This window comes from Carcharhinus amblyrhynchos, chromosome 20, assembly GCF_965287045.1.
Source record: "Carcharhinus amblyrhynchos chromosome 20, sCarAmb.v2.hapA, whole genome shotgun sequence".
Taxonomy (NCBI): Eukaryota; Metazoa; Chordata; class Chondrichthyes; order Carcharhiniformes; family Carcharhinidae; genus Carcharhinus; species Carcharhinus amblyrhynchos.
In genome coordinates this window covers 27,032,424-27,053,380 of record NC_137343.1, presented here as the reverse complement: position 1 = coordinate 27,053,380, position 20,957 = coordinate 27,032,424, and the positions used below count along the sequence as shown (strand labels likewise).

Genomic DNA, 20,957 nt, shown 5'->3' with positions numbered 1-20,957 from the left:
AAAATAATTCATAAAGTTTTTTTTCATGTTAATGTTCATGAAATTGCTGAGCAACAACTAAAGAACTGGAAAACAAGTTGAAAACTTGGATTGAACAATGTATCACAAAAATGGTCGTTATGTTGAAGCTGAGAGAATTGAATTGTATTAAAATGTTATAAATTATGCTTTTATATGCTGTTTATAGTTTGTTTCTGTCATGTGTACATCCAGTTTTTAAGTTGTATATGTACTTTTCATGATGCATTTTTGCCAACTCTGCTTCTTCCTTGTGCAGCAAGATAATCTTGGCAAACTGCCCTGGATAATATATGCCTGCTGGTACCCTTTAAGGTCAGGGGTTATAATAGCTGTCTTTAATTGTAGCTTCATTTCATGTCCCCAGATCAAAGCAACTGATGGTAACTCTGGCAGCTTTCCCTTCCTCAGTCCAAGGCCAGATATGGTACTGTCAAACTGGCTGAGATCAAATAAATAAGCACAGCCAAGGGATTAAACCTGAAAATATCATGATCTTTATGGTTCAGTAAAACATTCTAATTTAATATCCTCAGCTGCTTCAACAAACCTTCCCATTATCACAAATTCAAAAGTGGGCTGTTTCCTGATAATTATACAGTGTTTATCAACATTTTTTAATTCCTTAGATAATGAAACAGTCGATGCCCATCTACAAAGTTGTGCCTCACCAGTGGTGGGCAGTGACCATCCCCAATGTGAGACTCTTTCCACCTTACCTTAATGTTGGAACTTACTATTATGCCAGGTCCCCGATTATTAACATCATAGGATCGCCATTGACCAGAAACACAACAACACCATTTACATAAATTCTGTAATTTATGGACGGCATGGTAGCACAGTGGTTTGCACTGCTGCTTCACAGCTCCAGGGTCCTAGGTTTGATTCCTGGCTCAGGTCACTGTCTGTGTGGAGTTTGCACATTCTCCTTATGTCTGCATGGGTTTCCTCCGGGTACTCCGGTTTCCTCCCACAGCCCAAAGATGTGCGGGTTAGGTTGATTGGCCATGCTAAGAAATTGCCCCTTAGTGTCCAGGGATGCGTAGGTTAGAGAGATTTGTGGGTATAATATGTAGGGATATGGGGGTAGGTCCTGGGTGGGATTGTGTTCCGTGCAGACTCTATGAGCCCAAGGGCCTGTTTCTGCACTGTAGGGTTCTGTGGTTTGCTCTATGATTCTATGGTCTGTGCCAACTAAAGCTGGTCAAAGGTTGGATATTTTCAGTTGGGTGAACCCCTTCCTGACTCACTAAAATTCCTCCATTAGCTGTAAGGTACAAATCAAGAGCTTGATTGAATACTCTCCACTTGCCTGGATGAGTGTAGTTCTAATAACACTGAAGAAACTTGACATTGTCCAGGCCAAAGCAATTTACTTGATCAGAACTTCATTCACTACCCGAAGTATTTACTTTGTCTGCCATACTGTACGAACAGTGTGTATTCAACAGGATGCACTGCAGTAACATGAGACAGCTTCTGGAGCAGCACTTCGAGGTCTCATTCTTAGCTGCTGCAGACCAACTGATTAGAATCTCAGGTGCAGTTTAAATATTTAATTATTCAATCAGCATCTTTATTGTGGGCTACTGTGATTTCATCGCAGCTATTGTGGTCTAAAATTCCAATTCCATAAACAATACCGAATTAGAATAACTAATTTTAAGTTGCTTTTATACTTTCTGAGAAATCTTATGTCCACTCTGTTGTACATCATCACCCAATTGAAAGATGAGACAAATAATTTGGTCATAAGCTTTTGCTGATCGATTCCCCCTTGGATCAGTCACAGTAGAATTTATGAGAACTGCACAGACTAATTCATGACACAATTTGTTTAGCTTATCTTTCCCTCTTTTCCCCATCCCACAACATTCTACCCCATCCCTGCCCTTACTACAGAATAGGATAGTGTTTGTGGTCACCAGGGATCAGTGAAAGAAGTTTGTACAGTGCTTAAAAATTGCATTGCAAGAAGCTGCAGATAACTATCTCACAATTACTATTGAAAAACAAGAAAGCAAGCTAAAACAGAAAATGCTGGAAATACTTCACAGGTCTGGCATCTGTGATGAGACAAACAGAATTAAAGATTCAGATTGCTGACCTCCCATCAGAATGTGGAAAATTTTGAAATTTGTTAGGATTTCAGTAGGTCAAATGGGAGAGTGTGGAAAAAAAACAAAATAGAAGATCTGTAATAGGACAAAAGATGGAAAACATTAAATGACAAAAGATCTGGTGGGCAGAGCCAAAGGAAGTAATGACACAAGCAAAGAAACAAAAAGTATGTGAATGCCAGAATAGTGACCTGCAGTTTGAAAGTCAAAGTGAATGGAAAACAAGATTAAGGTTGAAACAAGCAAAGAAAATGGGACAGAGATTAAAGTATAAAATTGTTAAATTCAATGCTAAATCCAGAAGACTGTAAAGTTGGAAAATGCGATGCTGTTAATCAGGCTTATGTTGAGCTTCATTGGAACACTGCAGCAGTCCATGGACAGAGATATCAGTGTGAAAGCAAGGTGCAGAATTAAGACGATAGGCTATTGAAAGCTTGGGGGTCACGCTTGCCGATAGAGCAGTTCTGCAAAGTGGTCATCCAAATTGCATTTGGTCTCTCCAATATAGAGCAGGAAACTAATTGAATCAGGGTACACCAAAATTGATGTCAGTAAAATAATAGTAATGAAGAAAGTAATGGCTCTAAGAGTGACAAATCTAGATAGTGCTCATTCCAGGGTTTTTAAAGAAGCGGATGAGAGCATTGCAAATACTATAACTAAAGTTCCTTGATTCTGGAACCATTTCTTAGATTGGAAAATTGCAGATGTCATTCTGTAATTTGAAAAATGTGAGGGAAGAAATCTGGGGTATTATAGACCAGTTTACCTATTAATATGTTATCATGGAATTGCTAAAGTTGATAATTAAGGATAGAGTGACTAAACACCGTGAAAATTTTCAGCTGTTCAGAGATAGCATAGTTTTGTAAAGGATAGATCTTGTCTGATGAACCTGATTAAATGATTTGAAGCTTTGACTAAAGTAATGCTCAGGGGAATATTTATTTATATGAACTTGCAAAAGGCTTTTATCAAAGTTTCTCCTAAGAGTCTGTTAGCTAACGGTTCAGCTCATGGCATTGAAGGCAAATTATTGGACACATTAGGAAATAGTATCAGGAGACAGATTGAATGGACATGGATAGAACTCTGAATGTCAGGTTGTGACTAGTGGTGCCCAACAAGCATCGATGTTGAGGCTCAACTACTCATATTATTACTGACTTAGATCCTGGTATAGAAAGCTGCTAACCAAATATGCCGATGATGCAAAGAGAGGCAGCATTAAGGTAGTGTAGATAAAAGCATAGAATTACAAGGCAATATTAACAGATGAAATTCAATGTGGAGAAACTGTGAGCCGTCCATTTTAAAGCTAAAAGCAGCAGAGTAGTGTTCCTTCTAAATGGTGAAAAGATCTTTGGGGTCCGAGTAACAAGTCATTAAAATGTTCTTAACAGATACACTAAATAATAAAAAGGCAAACAAAATACTGGCCTTTATACTTTAGAGGGATAGAATATATGAAGGTAGATGTTAAACTTCAATTATACAAGGCCCTAATTAGACCACACCTAGAGTAGTGTTAGCAGTTCTGGGCACCACACTTTAGGAAGGATAATACTGGCATTTGTGAGAGTGCAGCATGGTACCTGAACTCCAAAGTTCAAGGTAGGAGAGATTGCCAAGTATGTATTTCCTAGAATCTAGAAGGTTAAGGTGATTTGAAGTTTTCAAGATAGTAAGGGAAATAGATATGATAGCCAGAGTGAAACTATTTTCACTGGTTGGGAAGGTTAAGAACATAAGAACGTAAGAAATAGGAGCAGGAGTAGGCCATCTAGCCCTTCGAGCCTGCCCCGCCATTCAATAAGATCATGGCTGATCTGTCGTGGCTCAGTTCCACATTCCCGCCCTTTCCCCATAACCCTTAATCCCCTCTCTTATCAAAAACCCATCAACCCGCGTCTTAAAAATATTTAGCGAGGTAGCCTCCACCACTTCAACGGGCAGAGAATTCCAGAGATTCACCACCCTTTGAGTGAAGAAGTTCCTCCTCAACTCTGTTCTAAACCACCCCCCCCTTTATCTTGAGGCTGTGCCCCCTAGTCCTACTATCCTTTCTGAGCAGGAAGAGTGTCTCCACCTCTATCCTATCCATCCCATTCATCATCTTATACGTCTCAATGAGATCTCCCCTCATTCTTCTAAACTCTAACGAGTACAAGCCTAGTTTATTCAGCCTCTCCTCATAGCTCAACCCCCTCAACTCCGGTATCAGCCTAGTAAACCTCCTCTGCACTCCCTCCAAGGCCAAAATATCCTTGCGTAAGTACGGCGCCCAAAACTGCACACAGTACTCCAGCTGTGGCCTCACCAATGCCCTATACAGCCGCAGCAAGACCTCCCTACTTTTATATTCAATCCTCCTCGCTATGAAGGCCAGCATCCCATTCGCCTTCCTGACCACCTGCTGCACCTGCAAGCTGGGTTTTTGCGACTCATGCACAAGGACCCCAAGGTCCCTCTGCACCATCGCCTGCTGCAGTTTTTCTCCACGTAAGTAATAATCCTTCCTACCATTCTTCCTACCAAAGTGGACCACCTCGCACTTGCCAACATTAAATTCCATTTGCCATTTCCTGGCCCATTCGCCCAGCCTATCTAGATCCTTCTGTAGACTCTCCACACCCTCCGCACAATTTGCCGTTCCACCAATCTTGGTGTCATCAGCAAATTTCGACACCATACACTCGGTTCCCTCCTCCAGATCATCTATATAAATGGTAAATAGCTGAGGCCCCAGCACCGACCCCTGGGGCACTCCATTAGTCACCATCCGCCAATCCGAATAGCACCCATTGACCCCCGCTCTCTGCCTCCTATTTGACAACCAATCCTCTATCCACGCTAACACCCTACCCCCAACTCCATGTCCCCTGACCTTCTGCAATAACCTCTTGTGAGGTACCTTGTCAAACGCCTTCTGAAAATCAAGAAAGACCACATCCACCGGCTCTCCTCTATCCACCGCCCTAGACACATCCTCATAGAACTCCAGTAAATTTGTCAGACACAACTTCCCTTTAACGAAACCGTGCTGCGTCTGCTCTATCAAGCAATTCCTCTCAAGATGCCTCGCTATTTCCTCCTTGATGACGGATTCTAACATTTTACCTACAACAGACGTTAAACTAACCGGCCTATAATTCCCTGCCTTTTGCCTGGCACCCTTCTTAAACAATGGCGTAACATTAGCCGCTTTCCAATCTTCCGGCACTTCCCCGGAATCCAGCGACGTCTGGAAAAGATTAACGGACTGATCAAAAAATTAGACTTAGACTGTCTAGGACTAAAAATAAGGGAAAACTAGTAAAACTTGGAAATGAAGGGTACCAGTAGAACCTTTCTGAACTTCCCTTAAAAGGAGACTCCAGTACTATTCATTTTTACAAGGATTTGAAAATTTTGAACCAGTCTTTCATTCTGGGGAAACACATATACAAAAGATAGTGGAAGTTTAAAACTTCTTTTGTAAACGGCAATTTATACTGAATCAATTATTAGTTTTAAATTTAAAAAATTATAATTTTTGTTAACTGCAGAAATTAAAGGATAAGGGGCTTAGGCGGGTATGTGGAGTAAGGTTGTAGTTACCATTGAATGGCAAACGGGCTTGAGGAGCTAAAAAGCCTACTCCTGTTCCAATGTCCTTACGCATGACCTATCTCAGTTGCACATATGTGTTTGTGGTGAAGTTGGGAACAATGACAGTTTTCTTGTACTTTAATAATGAAGAGTACTGCTTATTATATTGATTTTCAAGACATTAGTGAAGATTGCAGAGAGCATAGCGATGAAGTTACTGGATTAGTAATCCAGTGGCCTGAACTAATGCTGCGCAGAGATGAAATAAAATTCCAGCATGGTAGATTTAATTTTATTGTTGTCATATGTTTTGGGATACAGTAAAATGTATTGTTTCTTGCGCACTGTAGAGACAAAGCTTACATTCATAGAGTACATAGGGGAGAAGGAAAGGAGAGAGTGCAGAATGTAGTGTTACAGTCATTGCTAGGGTGTAGAGAAAGATCAGCCTAATATATGCTAGGTCCATTAAAAAGTCTGAAGGCAGCAGGGAAGGGGCTGTTCTTGAGTTGGTTGGTACGTGACCTCAGACTTTTGTATCTTTTTCCCAATGGAAGAGAGTATGTCTGAGGTACGTGAGGTCCTTGATTATGCTGGCTGCTTTTCCGATGCAACGGGAAGTACAGATAGAGTCAATGGATGGGAGGCTGATGGACTGGGCTTTATTCACAACCCTTTGTAGTTTGTTGTGGTCTTGAACAGAGCAGGAGCCATTCCAAGCTGTGATATAACCAGAAGAATGCTTTCTATAGTGCATCTGTAAAAATTGGTGAGAGTTGTAGCAGACATGCCATATGTCCTTAGACTCGTGAGAAAATAGAGGGATTGGTGTGCTTTATTAACTATAGCTTCAGCCTGGAGGCACCAGGACAGGTATCTGGACATCTGGAAACTTGAAGCTGCCAACCATTTCCACTTTTCACTGTTGATGTAGATGGGCATGTCCTCCATTACGTTTTCTGAAGTCAATGACTATCTGCTTCATTTAACTGACATTAAAGGAGAAATTATTGTTGTTGCATCATTTCACCAGATTCTCTATCTCTTTCCTGTACTCCGTCTTGTCTTTGTTTGAGATCCGACCCACTACAGTGGTGTCATCAGCAAACTTGAAAATGAAGTTGGAGGAGAATTTGGCCACACAGACATAAGTGTATAAGGAGTGTAGTGAGGGGCTGTGCACACAGCCTTGCAGGGCACCCCATCTTGAGAATAACTGTGGGGGACATGTCATTGCCTATCATTACTGATTGCGGTCTGTGGATTAGAAAATCTAGGATCTGGTTGCAGAGGGAGGAGCTAAACCCCAGGCCATGGAGTCTGGAGATGAATTTTGTTGGGATAATAGTGTTGAAGGCTGAGTTGTAGTCAATAAATAGAAGTCTGACATAAGTGTCCTTATTATCCAGATGTTCCAGGGTTGAGCATAAGGCCAGGGAGATGCCTCTGCTGGGAACCTGTTGCGGAGACAGGTGAATTGTAGAGGATCCAGGCTGGAGCTGATGTATGCCATGTTGTCCTTTTGAAGCACCTTGAAATAATGGATGTCAGAGCCACCAGGAAGTAGTCATTAAAGCACACTGCTTGGCTTTTCTTTTGTACAGGGGTGATGGTCATCTTCTTGAAGCAGGTAGGGTCCCCAGATCGATGTAAGGAGAGGTTAAAATTGTCTGCAAGCTGGTCTGCACAGGATCTGAGTGCTCATCCAGGTACCCTGTCTGGACCAGTTGCTTTCCGTGGGTTAACTTTCAAGAAGGTTGATCAGACATCTGCGATGGTAATCTCGGATACCAGTTTGATCGAGGCTTCCGGGCAGATGATGTCCTCTAGCTGACATCTTGCTCAAAATGGGCGTAGAATACGTTGAGCTCATCGGGGAGGGGAGCATTGTTGCCAGTGATTCTACACATCTTTACCTTGTAGTCTATATTTTGTAGACCTTGCCATAATTGGTGAGTGTTCCTGTGGCTAACCTCAGAGTATAGCTTGGTCCTGTACTGTCTCTTGGCATCTATGATGATTCTACATAGATCATATCTAGACTTCTTGTATATGAATTCCTCAAATCTGGATTTCAGTAAGCAGTGGCTGTCTCTGTTCATCCATAGTTTCCAATTAGGAAACACACAGATTTGCTTCTTTGGCTCACAGTCTTCTATGAACTTACTAATGAAGTCTGTTATCGGAGTGACGTATTCATTTGGGTTAGTTGCTGAGTTGTTAAATATTGACCAGTCCACTGACTTGAAGCTGTTCTGTAGGAGGTCACCCAATTCCTCAGACCAACATTGCACGAGTTTCTTTATTGGATTCTCCCATTTCAGTTTTTGCTTGTAAGTCAGAAGCAAGAGCACAGTCTTGTGATCTGATTTGCCAAAGTGTGGATGGACAATAGAGCAGTAGGCATGTTTGATGATAGCTAGGGGCATTTAAATTTAACTAATTAATAAATCTAGATTAACAATTATTAATAATGATCATGAAAATACCAGAGTGTTGGAAAAAACGTCTGGTTCACAAATGTCTTTCAGGGGCAAAATCTTGCATCTTTAGCCTTTCTGGTCTATATGTGACTCCAGACCCTGAGTAATATGGTTGACTCATAGTCACTTAGAAAAAAGCTTTGAGAGTGTATCCATACAACATGGATTGAACCAATTACAAACCACCTTTTCAAGGGCAATTAGGGATGGGAAATAATAGCTTGTTTAGCCAGTGATGCTCGCATCCCAAAAACAAATATGAAAAATATTTCTTTGCTATGCGCTCATATATTATGAAATGTTAACCAATACTTTAATATGTTGGGTAATTTATTAAATATCATATATCACTCAGGTTAGATCCCTCAGGTTAGATATTTTGGCAATGTATTGAAAATGTTGCACCAATGGTTTTTGCACAATCTTTAAAGATTCTAGACGCAGCCAAAACATTGTCTTCAAATGCCTCTGGAGAATATACTTACTAAAAGTGATTTCAAAACTTCAGAAGCGAATACTTATTGAAAATTATTTGAAACACATTTGTCATTGTATTAAACTTCTCTAAAACCAATGCTGTTGGCAGTAATACAATCCGGTTTAGATATGTCTAATGCATATGCAGCAACAACAATAATAATGTTTATGTGTGTGTGTCAGTGCGTGCAGAGTGTACTTTGGACTTATCTGAGATGAAGGCTCTTTAATTGGCAAAGGAGCCCAAGAGGGCTGGCTCAACCTAATACCTGAAATTTAGAGGTGCTTGGAACCTTCGGCATAAATATTTAATTTCTTGATGTTTTGTCAAATACATAAACATATCTGTTGTGAATTTCAATGGTGCCATTAAATGTAATCAGTGTCTTTTTTTGCCTGTATATGGCATGAAGTGAAGGTTTGAAGACAATAAGGCATGGTAGTAAACAAAGGTTAAATAATTGTGTGTTGAAACAAAAATGTGTTACTTTTTGGTATAAAGCCAGTAACTGACGAATACCAAATGTTTGCTTCAGTTAACACTTTGAAATCCTTGGTGTTTCCTGATCAAGCTACCAGAATTAGGTTTCTCAAATTTCAGAACATTTGCAATACTATTAGAACTCTTCCAATGTTAAAAACCCTGTGTGATAAATTTCAGTTTCTAAAATTGCAGTTATAACTTTTTAGGGAATTAAGTGATACTTCCATCTGAGAACTTTCAATGCAACTGTTGAGCAAAGTCTATATTGATATGGTGTATTTTCCTTGTAAAAGTTTAAGAAAAATTATTTTTCAAATGCTAGAACAATAAATTGTATTTTATCCACAGGTGCCAGTGGGTAAATTTATGAACTTTCAAATTTACTTCCTTATATTTGAAATATGTAAATTTGTATAGCCCCTATCACATCATTAAAATACATCAAAGCACTTTGTATAATTAATTACTTATGGAGTTGCAGTTATCATTGTCCTATAGGGAAACGATTCAATAATTTATGCTTTTGATACATATACCAAGCAGCAGAGAAGAATGAAAAACCATAATTTGTTATTCTGAGGCATGTAACAACATCTGCTATGCGTCAGACATGTCCTTGCAGGTTTGGGTTTTCAAATTTTTTTGCACAATGCTGCAGGAAGTGTGAGTTTATAATATTGTGTATCTGGTATTTGAGAGGATGCTGCATAGCTCCTCTGTAATTAACACTATTGTCAAAAAAGTAGTCAAGCTGAAATGGGCAAGACTTTACATGATGTGGTCAGTTTAGTTTGTACCTACCTTGCAAATACAGTAATCTCAATCAATGCATTTCTATTGTGAGCCAGAAGCGAGATGCCCATTTTCCCAAAATTGAGCAAAGCAGCTTGTGCAGCATTTTTTTGAATTTGACCGTGCATCTGCCTCTTAGAACATAGAACATAGAAAACTACAGCACAAACAGGCCCTGCGGCTCACAATTTGCGCTGATCATATCCCTACCTACTAGGCCTATCTATAACCCTCAATCTCATTAAATCCCATGTACTCATCCAGAAGTCTCTTAAAAGAGTTTGCCTCCACCAGCACCAACGGCAGCCGATTCCACTCACCCACCACCCTCTGAGTGAAAAACTTACCCCTGAAATCTCCTCTATACCTACTCCCCAGCACCTTAAACCTGTGTCCTCTCATAGTGACCATTTCAGCCCTGGGAAATAGCCTCTGAGAATCCACCCGATCTATACCTCTTAACATCTTATAAACCTCTATCAGGTCACCTCTCATCCTTCGTCTCTCCAGGGAGAAAAGACCTAGCTCCCTCAACCTATCCTCATAAGGCATGCCACCCAATCCAGGCAACATCCTTGTAAATCTCCTCTGCACCCTTTCAATAGCTTCCACATCTTTCTTGTAATGAGGCAACCAGAACTGCACACAGTATTCCAAGTGGGGTCTGACTAGGGTCTTATATAGCTGCAGCATTATCTCCCGACTCCTAAGCTCAATCCCTCGATTCATGAAGGTTAGTACACCATACGTCTTCTTGACCACATCCTCCACCTCCGAGGCCGATTTAAGAGTCCTATGGATCCAGACCCCAAGGTCCTTCTGATCCTCTACACTGCTAAGAGTCTTACCCTTGATATTACACTCTTACTTGAAGTCTCTATATCATTTATGCAATAGTAACGGGGAGCAGTATCAGCCTTGCTTTGACAGAAAGTCATGGCTCAATTAGTTAATCCAAGCTATCCGAATCTTTTTTTCCTGTACATGAGCCACGTTAAGACAATTATGATACAAATGTCAATTCAATGAATACCTAAAACATTCAACATAGGTAGTTTGATTGACTTAATCCAAATTCATCAACCTGGCAGGATTTGAACTCAAATTTCTCAAATACTTGCCGAGTAAAGGCCCTTCGGGCCATCAAGTCTGCACCGACAATAACTATCATCAAAGGCACACTAATCCCATTTTCCTGCACTTGTTCTATACCCTTGAATGTCATGATATTTCAAGTGCTCATCCAAATATTTTTTAAAGGTTGTACGATTCCCAGCCTCCATGACCTTCCTAGGCAGTGCATTCCAGATTCCCACCATTGCTAATACCTGAGCATAACTGCTAAATTATTAAATACTTTTTTGTAATTATATACATCCTCATTTTGGTTACAGATTAACATTGAAAATCTAATTTTGCGCCATTAAAACAATTTGACACATGAACATCAATGCTAGCGAAATTTAAGGCTGTCACCAAACTTTAGACCCAGTACTTGGTGGTTATCTACTCAATGTTGACTGGTTCCTAACACCAACATCATTGTTCCCAGATAGGAAAGAAACAAATGACATTTAGTTTAGTTAAGTGGTGTTCAACCAATGGAATAAACTGCTGCAAAATTTGGTTCCATAAGTATATCAACCTAATATCAGAAAACCATTAGCTTTTATAAATGATGGATTTATCATAGGGGGAAGAAAGGGAATATTAGGTGAACAGGCTAGATGACCCACTTGTCTTCTGTTGCCTGAAATACTTTACTACCCTTGTTTTTTTTGTAACCAATGCATTGTATAATAGTTTCAAGGTACTGTTCTCGAGCTCCATGTTCACCATGAGCAAATTTGGAAGGGGGATTTAAGGTCCACCTATCTAAATTTGGCTTTGGCCATAAAATGTGATCATAGCCTACCAAGATAACTTAGAAGTGACTTAATATGACCAAATTTAATGATTGGAATAGAAAGTGTTGAAGATTGCACATGTGAAGAACCTCCCTTGGAGGATATGAATCTTTGCTAAATCAAGTAAACAAGTTTCCTCCTACTTATAATGTTGAGATTAAATATTTGTTCTCCAAACGGATAAACTTTTTAGTGCCTACACTGCCCTTCCCCCACAAACACTTCTTCAGGATATATGTTATCATCCTTGGCTTTTCTTTTTTCTATATGTTTGCTTTTAAATCCGAGACACTTTTGTCTTTTGATCATTTTAATTCTTTGCAATGATACAGATGGAAACATTTTTCTTGATGAAAAATCAGATTTTTTTTATCCAATGTATTATATTATATTATATGTTATACTACAAGACCAGAAATGATTCTGATCCCTATTTAATCATTCCTTTTTATACATTGACAATGCTGTCCCATGATGATATCAGCTGTCTTAGATATAAAAGATATGAGAATGCAGAATATAAAAGAGACTACAGAAAGAGTTAGGTGAATAAGGGAGTGAGCAAGAATATGGCAGATGAAATATGAAGTTATCCACATTTGGAAATTATTTGAAAAAAAGATTTGATTGGTGCTGCACTTAAGATCATTCCTTGATATTATGGATGGTCATATTCTTTAATGCTGGCAGTGACATAAGAACATAAGAACATAAGAAATAGGAGCAGGAGTAGGCCATCTAGCCCTTCGAGCCTGCCCCGCCATTCAATAAGATCATGGCTGATCTGAAGTGGATCAGTTCCACTTTCCCGCTTTCTCCCCATAACCCTTAATTCCCTTATCTATCAGAAACCTATCTACCCGTGACTTAAATATATTCAGCGAGGTAGCCTCCACCACTTCAACGGGCAGAGAATTTCAGAGATTCACCACCCTTTGAGTGAAGACGTTCCTCCTCAACTCCGATCTGAACTGCCCCCCCCTCCTTATTTTGAGGCTGTGCCCTCTAGTCCTGCTATCCTTTCTAAGCAGGAAGAATCTCTCTACCTCTACCTTATCTATCCCCTTCATTATCTTATATGTCTCTATAAGATCCCCCTCAGCCTTCTAAACTCCAACGAGTACAGACCCAGTCTAATCAGTCTCTCTCCATTGGCTAACCCCCTCATCTCCGGCATCAGCCAAGTGAACCTTCTCTGCACTCCCTCCAAGGCCAATATATCCTTCCGCAAGTGCGGCGACCAAAACTGCACACACTACTCCAGCTGTGGCTTCACCAGTACCCTGTACAGTTGCATCAAGACCTCCCTACTTCTATATTCTATCCCCCTCGCTATAGAGGCCAACATTCCATTCGCCTTCTTGATCACCTGCTGCACCTGCAGACTGGGTTTTTGCGATTCGTGCTCAAGGATCCCCAGGTCCCTCTGCACTGTAGCATGCTGCAGCTTTTCACCTCTTAAATAATAATCCCTCCTACTATTATTTCTACCAAAGTGGATAACCTCACACTTGCTAACATTATACTCCATCTGCCAGGTCCTCGCCCACTCGCTCAGCCTATCCAGCTCTCTCTGCAGACTTTCCACACCTCCACACAATTTGCTTTTCCACTCATCTTCGTGTCATCAACAAATTTCATTATCCTACACTCAGCCCCCTACTCCTTTTATTAGTGGAACATCCTCAACATTTATCTGCACATGTACCCTCTCCTTTACTTTAGATGTTGTAATTTCCCTCACCCCTGCACCCGCTCCCCCCCACCAATTAGTTTAAAGCCCTATCTACAGTCCTAGTTGTACGATTTGCCAGGATTCTGGTCCCAGCATGATTCAGACAAAGACCATCCCATCTGAGTAGGTCCCATCTGCCCCAATACTGGTGCCAATGCCCCATAAATTCAAACCCATTCCTCCCACACCAATCCTTGAGCTACACATTCATCTCCTTAATCCTATTTACCCTGCGCCAATTTGCACGTGGTTCAGGTAGTAATCCAGAGATAACCACCTTGTCGGTTCTGCTTTTTAATTTGGTTCCCAGATTATCAAACTCCCTCTGCAAATCCTTAGTTCCTATTTTGCCTATGTCGTTGGCACCCACATGAACCACGACAACCGGATTTTCACCCTCCCACTCCAGGTTCCTCTGCAGCCCAGATGAGACATCCTGGACCCAAGCACCAGGCGGACAACACACCCTTCGGTATTCTTTATCCTTGTCATTGTCCTTTGTGTCTATGCCCCTAACTACACTATCCCCAATTACCACTACATTTCTCTTTACTTCTTCTGCTTTGACCTCTGTCTGCACCACTGTACTGTGGGCAGTTTGCTCGTCCACCTTGCAGCCCTCGTTCTTGTCCACACTGGGAGCAAGAATCTCAAACCTATTGTGCGGATTCAGAGGCTGAGGCTTTTGGGTCCCCCCCTCCTTCCTCCCCACAACCCCCCCTTCCTCTCACCTTTCCTCCCCACACCCCCCTCCTTCCTCTCACCCTTCCTCCCCACAGCCCCCCTCCTTCCTCTCACCCTTCCTCCCCACAGCCCCCTCCTTCCTTTCACCCTTCCTCCCCTCAGCAACCCCCTCTTATTCCTGACCCTCAGTTTAGGGGGTTTGACTTTCTCTTGTAACACATTATCCAGGTTACACTCCCCCTCCCTGATGAGTCTCAGTGTCTGAAGCTCGGAGTTCAGCTTGTCTACCTTGAGCTGTAGCTCTTCAAGCAACCAGCACTTACTGCAGATATGCTCACTGGGAAATACCTTGGGGGTCCACCAGCTCCCACATCATACAGAAACAGCACATCACATGTCCCTCTATCTCAGTCACCTAGTGAATTCTAAACCCAGTAAAGAATTTAAACTTACCTTGCCCTTTTCTCGGCACAGGCACTGTGATTGCACGTGTGGTGAGTGTGTTCTTGCCATTGTGGCAGAGTTAAAACACAGCCACAAAAAAGGTTTTTTGCATTTCACATTTGGTTCTTTTACCAATCATGATGAATTTGTCCTCTGGTTCTTGACCCTTCCGTTAATGGAAACAGTTTCTTTCTGTCTACTTTGTCTAGAGCTTTCGTAATTTTGAACACTCTATCAAATCTCTTCACAACAGTCTGTTCTCTGAGGAGACAACTGCAGCTTCTCCAGCCTATCCATGCAATTAAGTCCCTCACTCCTAGAACCATTCCTGTAAATCTAAATCCTGCAGAACCTTCACAAAATGCAGAATTGGATACAATACTCTGGTTAAGTTTGAATTCAGATTTTATGAAGGTTTATCTTTAACATTAGTACTGTGTTTATAAAGTTCAGAATACCATATGTCTTTTAACCATTTTCTCACCTCGCCCTGTCACCTTCAATAATTTGTGCATGTCTCTCTGCTCCTACACACCCTTTAAATTTGTACCCTTTTATTTTGTGTTGTCTCTCTTCATTCTTTCTACCAAAATGTATCCCTTTGTACTTCTCTGCATTAAATTCCACCTGCCAGGTGTTTGCCTATTCCACCAACCTGTCTATGTCCATTTACCAGAAACTGAACTAGACTAGCCATATTAATGCCATATCTTCAAGAGCAGGTCAGAACTAGGAACTCTGCACTGAAGTGAGCAACTCATCACCTGATTCCCCAAAGCCACTCCATCTGCAAGGCAGAAGTGGGGTGAATACTTTCCACATATCTGGATGAGCGCAACTCCAACAACATTTAAGGAGCTCAATACCTTCCAGGACAAAGCAGCTGATTGCTCAGCACTCCATCCACTCCCTCCACCACCAATGTGCTGTGGCAACAGTGTGTACCAAATACAAGATGCATTGCAGGATCTCGCTATGGGTTCTTCAGCAGCGCCTTCAAGAACCCTTGCATTCTGATATCTAAATGAGAATAGGGGCATCAGACACATGGAAAAATTAGCACCTGCAAGTTACCCTCTGAGTCACACAACATCCTGACTTGGAAACGTATGATTGTTCCTTCATTTTTGCTGGATCAAAGTCCTGGAATCTCCATCCCCAACAGCACTGTGGACATCATGTGAGTTACAGTGGTTAAGAAAGTGACTCACTAACATCTTCTCATGGGTATTTAGGGATGGACAATAAATGCTGGCCTTGCAAAGTTCACATGTCAGAAATGAATGCACATTGAAAAAGCACACAGCAGGAGAATTGTGTTCATTTCTGGACACTACTTTAAAGGATATCTAGGCCTTGAAGAAAATACGGAACATATTGATTAGCATGGTACCACGAATGACATATTCAGACTGGAGGAGCTAGGATTGTTCTGTTTAGAGCAAAGGTGAAGAGAAGATTTGGTGTTCAAAATCATGAACAATTTTGCCTGAGTAAATGAATAGAAATTTACAATGGCTGAAAATTCAATAAACTGGGAACACAGACTTAAGGTGAATGCCAAACTAATCGGTGCTGGTATGGAAAATTTTTATTTTTAAATAGCAAGCTGTTATGATCTAGAATACACAGCCTAAAAGGCTGATGCAAGCAGATTAAGTAACATTCAACAGTGAATTGGATAAAAATACATATGTATATTAGTGATAGTCATATTAGTTTGTGTTTACGTTGAGTAGACATTTCCATTTACCTCCTGTAGATAACATGGTAATTCCAGCAGAAGGACACATTCTATTTAGAGTTGTCTTCCTAACTACGGAAGGTAGCAATGGAAAAAACTTTATATAATATTGATATATAATAAATATACATAGGGTTATATAGCGTGGAATCTCCAACAAACAGCTGACAGACACAATGGGTCAAACATCCCTTTCTGTGTTGAATTGTTATAATTCCAAATGCACAGACTGATTTGAAATCATGAGAAAATCATATTGTTCTGTGATTGGGTATTTGATATGTGACAAGCTAGCACCCTATTTTCATAAATTGTAACAAAAATGAACATGGTAGCTCAGTTAAACAAGGATACCTAAGTAGGAAGTGAATATCACATAATTATGCAACACTCATGTCATCTAGCTACTAAGATTTAGTTTCAAACTATACTTTTGTCTTGATATGGAGGTTGTTGCTTTGTCTGGACTCTACTAGCTTGATGTACCAAATAGCCTACTTCTGCACCCAATTCTTAACAACGGTCCTTAATTTTTAAAAATTTATTAATGTTTAAATCTTCAGTTCACTAGGCCCATATTATACAAAGGCTGTAGCTTTTCATCAACTGTGATATTAAGTATATGAAATTTTAATCAAATGAATTTAGTTTAAAAGGCATTCTCTATTTGATCATCTAGTTATCTAAAGATGTGTAATAACTCCACAGAGGCAAAGGTCCTGTCACCAAAAGTTCCTTTATTTACAAGACATACTATACAACAGAATGCTCCCTGCTTCAGCAGGTAGAGCGACTGACACACCTGCTTTAAATAGGAAACTGGAGGGTCCCTGATTGGGCCATCAATTAGGACTCAATCAGGGAGTTTGTACTCCAGCAGGCCAACCTCATTTGCTTGACTGAAGTTATTAATTCATCTTGTGATGACTTTTGTAACAAGCAGTCTGGTTTTTAAATACGGGAGCTACAGTTGCATGGAATTAAGAAATTTTGTTCCTTTTTTTCCAGATTAAGCTACGAAATCCAAGTTCTGTTTTAGAGAGAGCCAGATCAAGTTTTCTGGATAAAAACGAAGATACCTAATTGTTGACGTTTCATCTCATCCTCGACTTCAAGATAGCAAAATTACAAACTTTGTAATATGTCTGTCCTTTTCAAAGTGGCACATACAATCAATCAATCTCATGTACATTAGTTCTAAATTTATATTTTGTACTCAACCACTCACATTTACTACAACATTTCCAGCAGGACATTTCTAGAAAACATTTACACTGGACCGAAGAATAACCCACTGCACGTAAATTGAATACCTGGTGGGTAAACATTCATCTATAAGTAAGTAATGATAAGTGCTTTGGTGAAGACTCTCCAGTGCAGTAATGTGCTGGTGGTGGTATCTGCATCCTTAAATGGTGAACTTTTAATTTTCTCCCAGTTTCTATTTGCCTAGTTTTCACTTCCATTCTATATTGAACTCTTTCCTATTACCTCAAATCAGTATCAGTGCTGTTTAAATGCCTCACAGGTTGTGTAATTACATTTCTTGTGGATTTTTGCATTATTTAGTTCCTTTTAAATTTTGTTCATCTGTAATATCCTCTTTTGCTGAAACGTATGTAAGCTAAAAAGTTAGCTCATTGGTTCAGATGATGATTTGGTAGCTCCAATATTTTCTGTTGTAAGGTTTCCAGCTTCTGAACTTTTTGCTTTGTATGGCCCAGTGTGTTGTTTCTCCCCTTGTATTGAGCAAGTTATTCTAATTTTCATCATTTAAATTTACCAAAACAGAAAACTGTTGCAACAGAAAGATCTATGTTTGTTTTAATTGCTTGTTATACATAGGAGCAGAATCAATATTCTTCTCCCTATCGAGTGATTCTGTTGGGAGTGTGAAGACAGAACGAAATGCTCTGAAGTGCTGTCACCGTAATCAAATAACATTGGGAAACAAATGCATCAAAATTAACTCATCAAAAAAAAAAGGACATTTACAAGAGGACCAAAGAAAAGAAAAATAATCCAGACTCTTGAATAATTTTACATTGCATCAAAGTTTGGAATAACTGCATTAAATTAGACACCATGTTGACAGACAAATCCAGTGTACATGCAAGGTCTCAAATTGTCCAATGCTGGTTGCAAGTTTCCATTTATTCAGGCTTCAATTAAAATTTGTCAATTAACCAATTTAATTACCATAGTCAGAAAATTCTGATTTCAGTGGTCAACATTATGCACAAGACCAATTTTTATAAGAATTTATTGAATGATTTTTGCTGAATCTTTCCTGAAAGCTCAGTGTTACAGAACTTTAGTTTCCCATTTAAAGTTGAAAACGAAACCCAGGCACTAGTTAAAAACAGATAAAGCTTTATATTAAATAATACTCAATTATTTTTCAGGACTAGGCTTGTGTGTCATGTTGTTCTTCAAATTCAGCTAACAGTTATTATTTATTGAATGTCCATCTATGTAAAATGAAATGTCATTTAGAAATCCCATCTAAGTATAAATAACACCTTGTAGGTTTATACAATTTTCTTACAAGACATTTTTATCAGTCATTTAATGTGGAAACATTTAACAGGGCACCATTTTTGATTTTGTACATTAATAAAATTAGGATGCTAGATTTTATTGCTGAGCCTGACCCTATTATTTCAGATACAGCTTGTAGGACAAGTTTTTTTTTGCACAGCATATTTCAGACATTAATTTCTCCTTTAATGTGGATTTATAATTTGTAAATTTTTGACCAAGTTGAAAATTGTACTTTTCCATTAATCAAAAACACTTTTTGAAGCATTTGCTAAATGATTGTCTAAAGAAAAGACTGCATATTTTAAAAATATTGGGCAAATGCTTTACTTGGAGATGCAGTAAAATATCACTATTTCTTCAAGTACATGATCAAGCTGAGTTGTTATGGACAGCTACCAGAAATTAAAAAGGCAATATAGATTTAAAATATCCTGTCAATGATATGTTCAGTGAAATAGAAATAGTTAGTTGACTAGCCTGCAAAATATCAATTGCCACTGATGGAAATGTGGAAGAAAGGAAGAGGAAAACGTTGATGGGGTTAGAGAATGAACTCATGTACTCATCTGGAACACAAATATTGACATTAAGCAATTGAGCCAAATGAACTTTAAGATTCCTGTAATGTGAATTACAGGTAATTACAAAACAAAGATATATAATGCTTGGAAATTAATTACATTAAATTGGAATCACATTGTGATATTGCCTACTGGAGCCAAGAAAATAAAGTAATTAAGTTTAGAAATGGCAGAAGAGCAATGTAGTGCCTGAGGCTCAACTTTCCAGGTGGACTTTGGCCACCAGATCAACTTTTTTTGTTGCTACATTTATTGAAGATTTTTATATATTTTACATAGTAAACAAACACAGATCCATATAGTGCTCACATATAATATTCCAATATGACTGGACACAGGGCTCCTTGTGGCCAGGGGACAAACCCCTGGTACCCTGGCAGCAACCCTGCCCAAGTCCTGCCTAATTGCACTAGGAATAGTGGTGATATTTTAAAAAAGGCAGAGGGATGCTGCTGCAGAACCAACTGAATGCTCAAGCAGCCCAGGCTATAAAACTAGTGAACAGAGAAATGAAAGAGACAGCAAAAAGGAGCGAGAGAGAGGGGAAAAAAAAAAAGTTTTCGTGTTGGCCCCATATCTCGGCAGGGCAGGCGTACTCAGGTAAAGTGGCAGGATGCGTCAACCAATCAGGGAGGGGTTTCTGTGAGAGCACCAATGGTTTTGTGGCCATTGGATATCTACTCACCCGGCCCCAATTGCAGTATCCCGACTGTGCTATAAGTAGTTGCCAGATCTTATAGAACCTAAGTGGACCAATGTAGCATGCGCTTCATCTTCTCCAGTTTAATGATATCTACCACCTCCTTCACCCACTGTGTGCATTGGGGTGCACCTAAATTTCTATTAAAACAGGATTAGTCGCCCTGGCAAGTGTAACGAGAGCTACGCAATCCACTTGGAATTTCAGCAGCAGCAGATTTAGAGGCACAATCCTAAACAGGGCAGCCTGGAGCTGGGGGGTTGGATGCACTATCTAGCATTGCCACAATTGTCTCAAATATTGACATCCATGATGAGCAAGCCTAGAACATATGTAAAAGGGTGGCAAGAACTTGCCGGCACCACTCAAATGGGGTTTGTGCCTCGGGACATTCTAGAGTCTAACCCAAGTTAGATATGTTCTGTGAAGGAATTTACATTGTATCACACCCAGCTTGGTACATATTGAGGAGTGTACGCGATGTAGCACCATGTCGCAACTCCTCCCCCAGATGTCGTTCCCATAAAGATTTAAACCAGATCAACTTTTGACCGCATCCCTATATGCCCAGGTGAGAAATCTGGAGTGCACTATTTAATAAAACTTTTGTGAATTAGAAAATTCAGCTCGCCAAAATCAGATGAGAA

At 39.9% G+C, this 20,957-nt stretch overlaps 1 protein-coding gene across 1 annotated transcript in view; it reads left to right on the top strand.

The window, feature by feature from the left end:
• morn3 (MORN repeat containing 3) overlaps positions 1-18,295 on the top strand; it is a 48,385-nt gene extending 30,090 nt beyond the window's left edge. The window contains exon 5 of the mRNA XM_080208303.1: positions 17,494-18,295. Coding sequence (XP_080064429.1) covers positions 17,494-17,568 — 75 coding nt within the window. The 3' untranslated portion in view covers positions 17,569-18,295. The remainder of the gene's footprint in view (positions 1-17,493) is intronic.
• Positions 18,296-20,957: the final 2,662 nt, after the last annotated feature.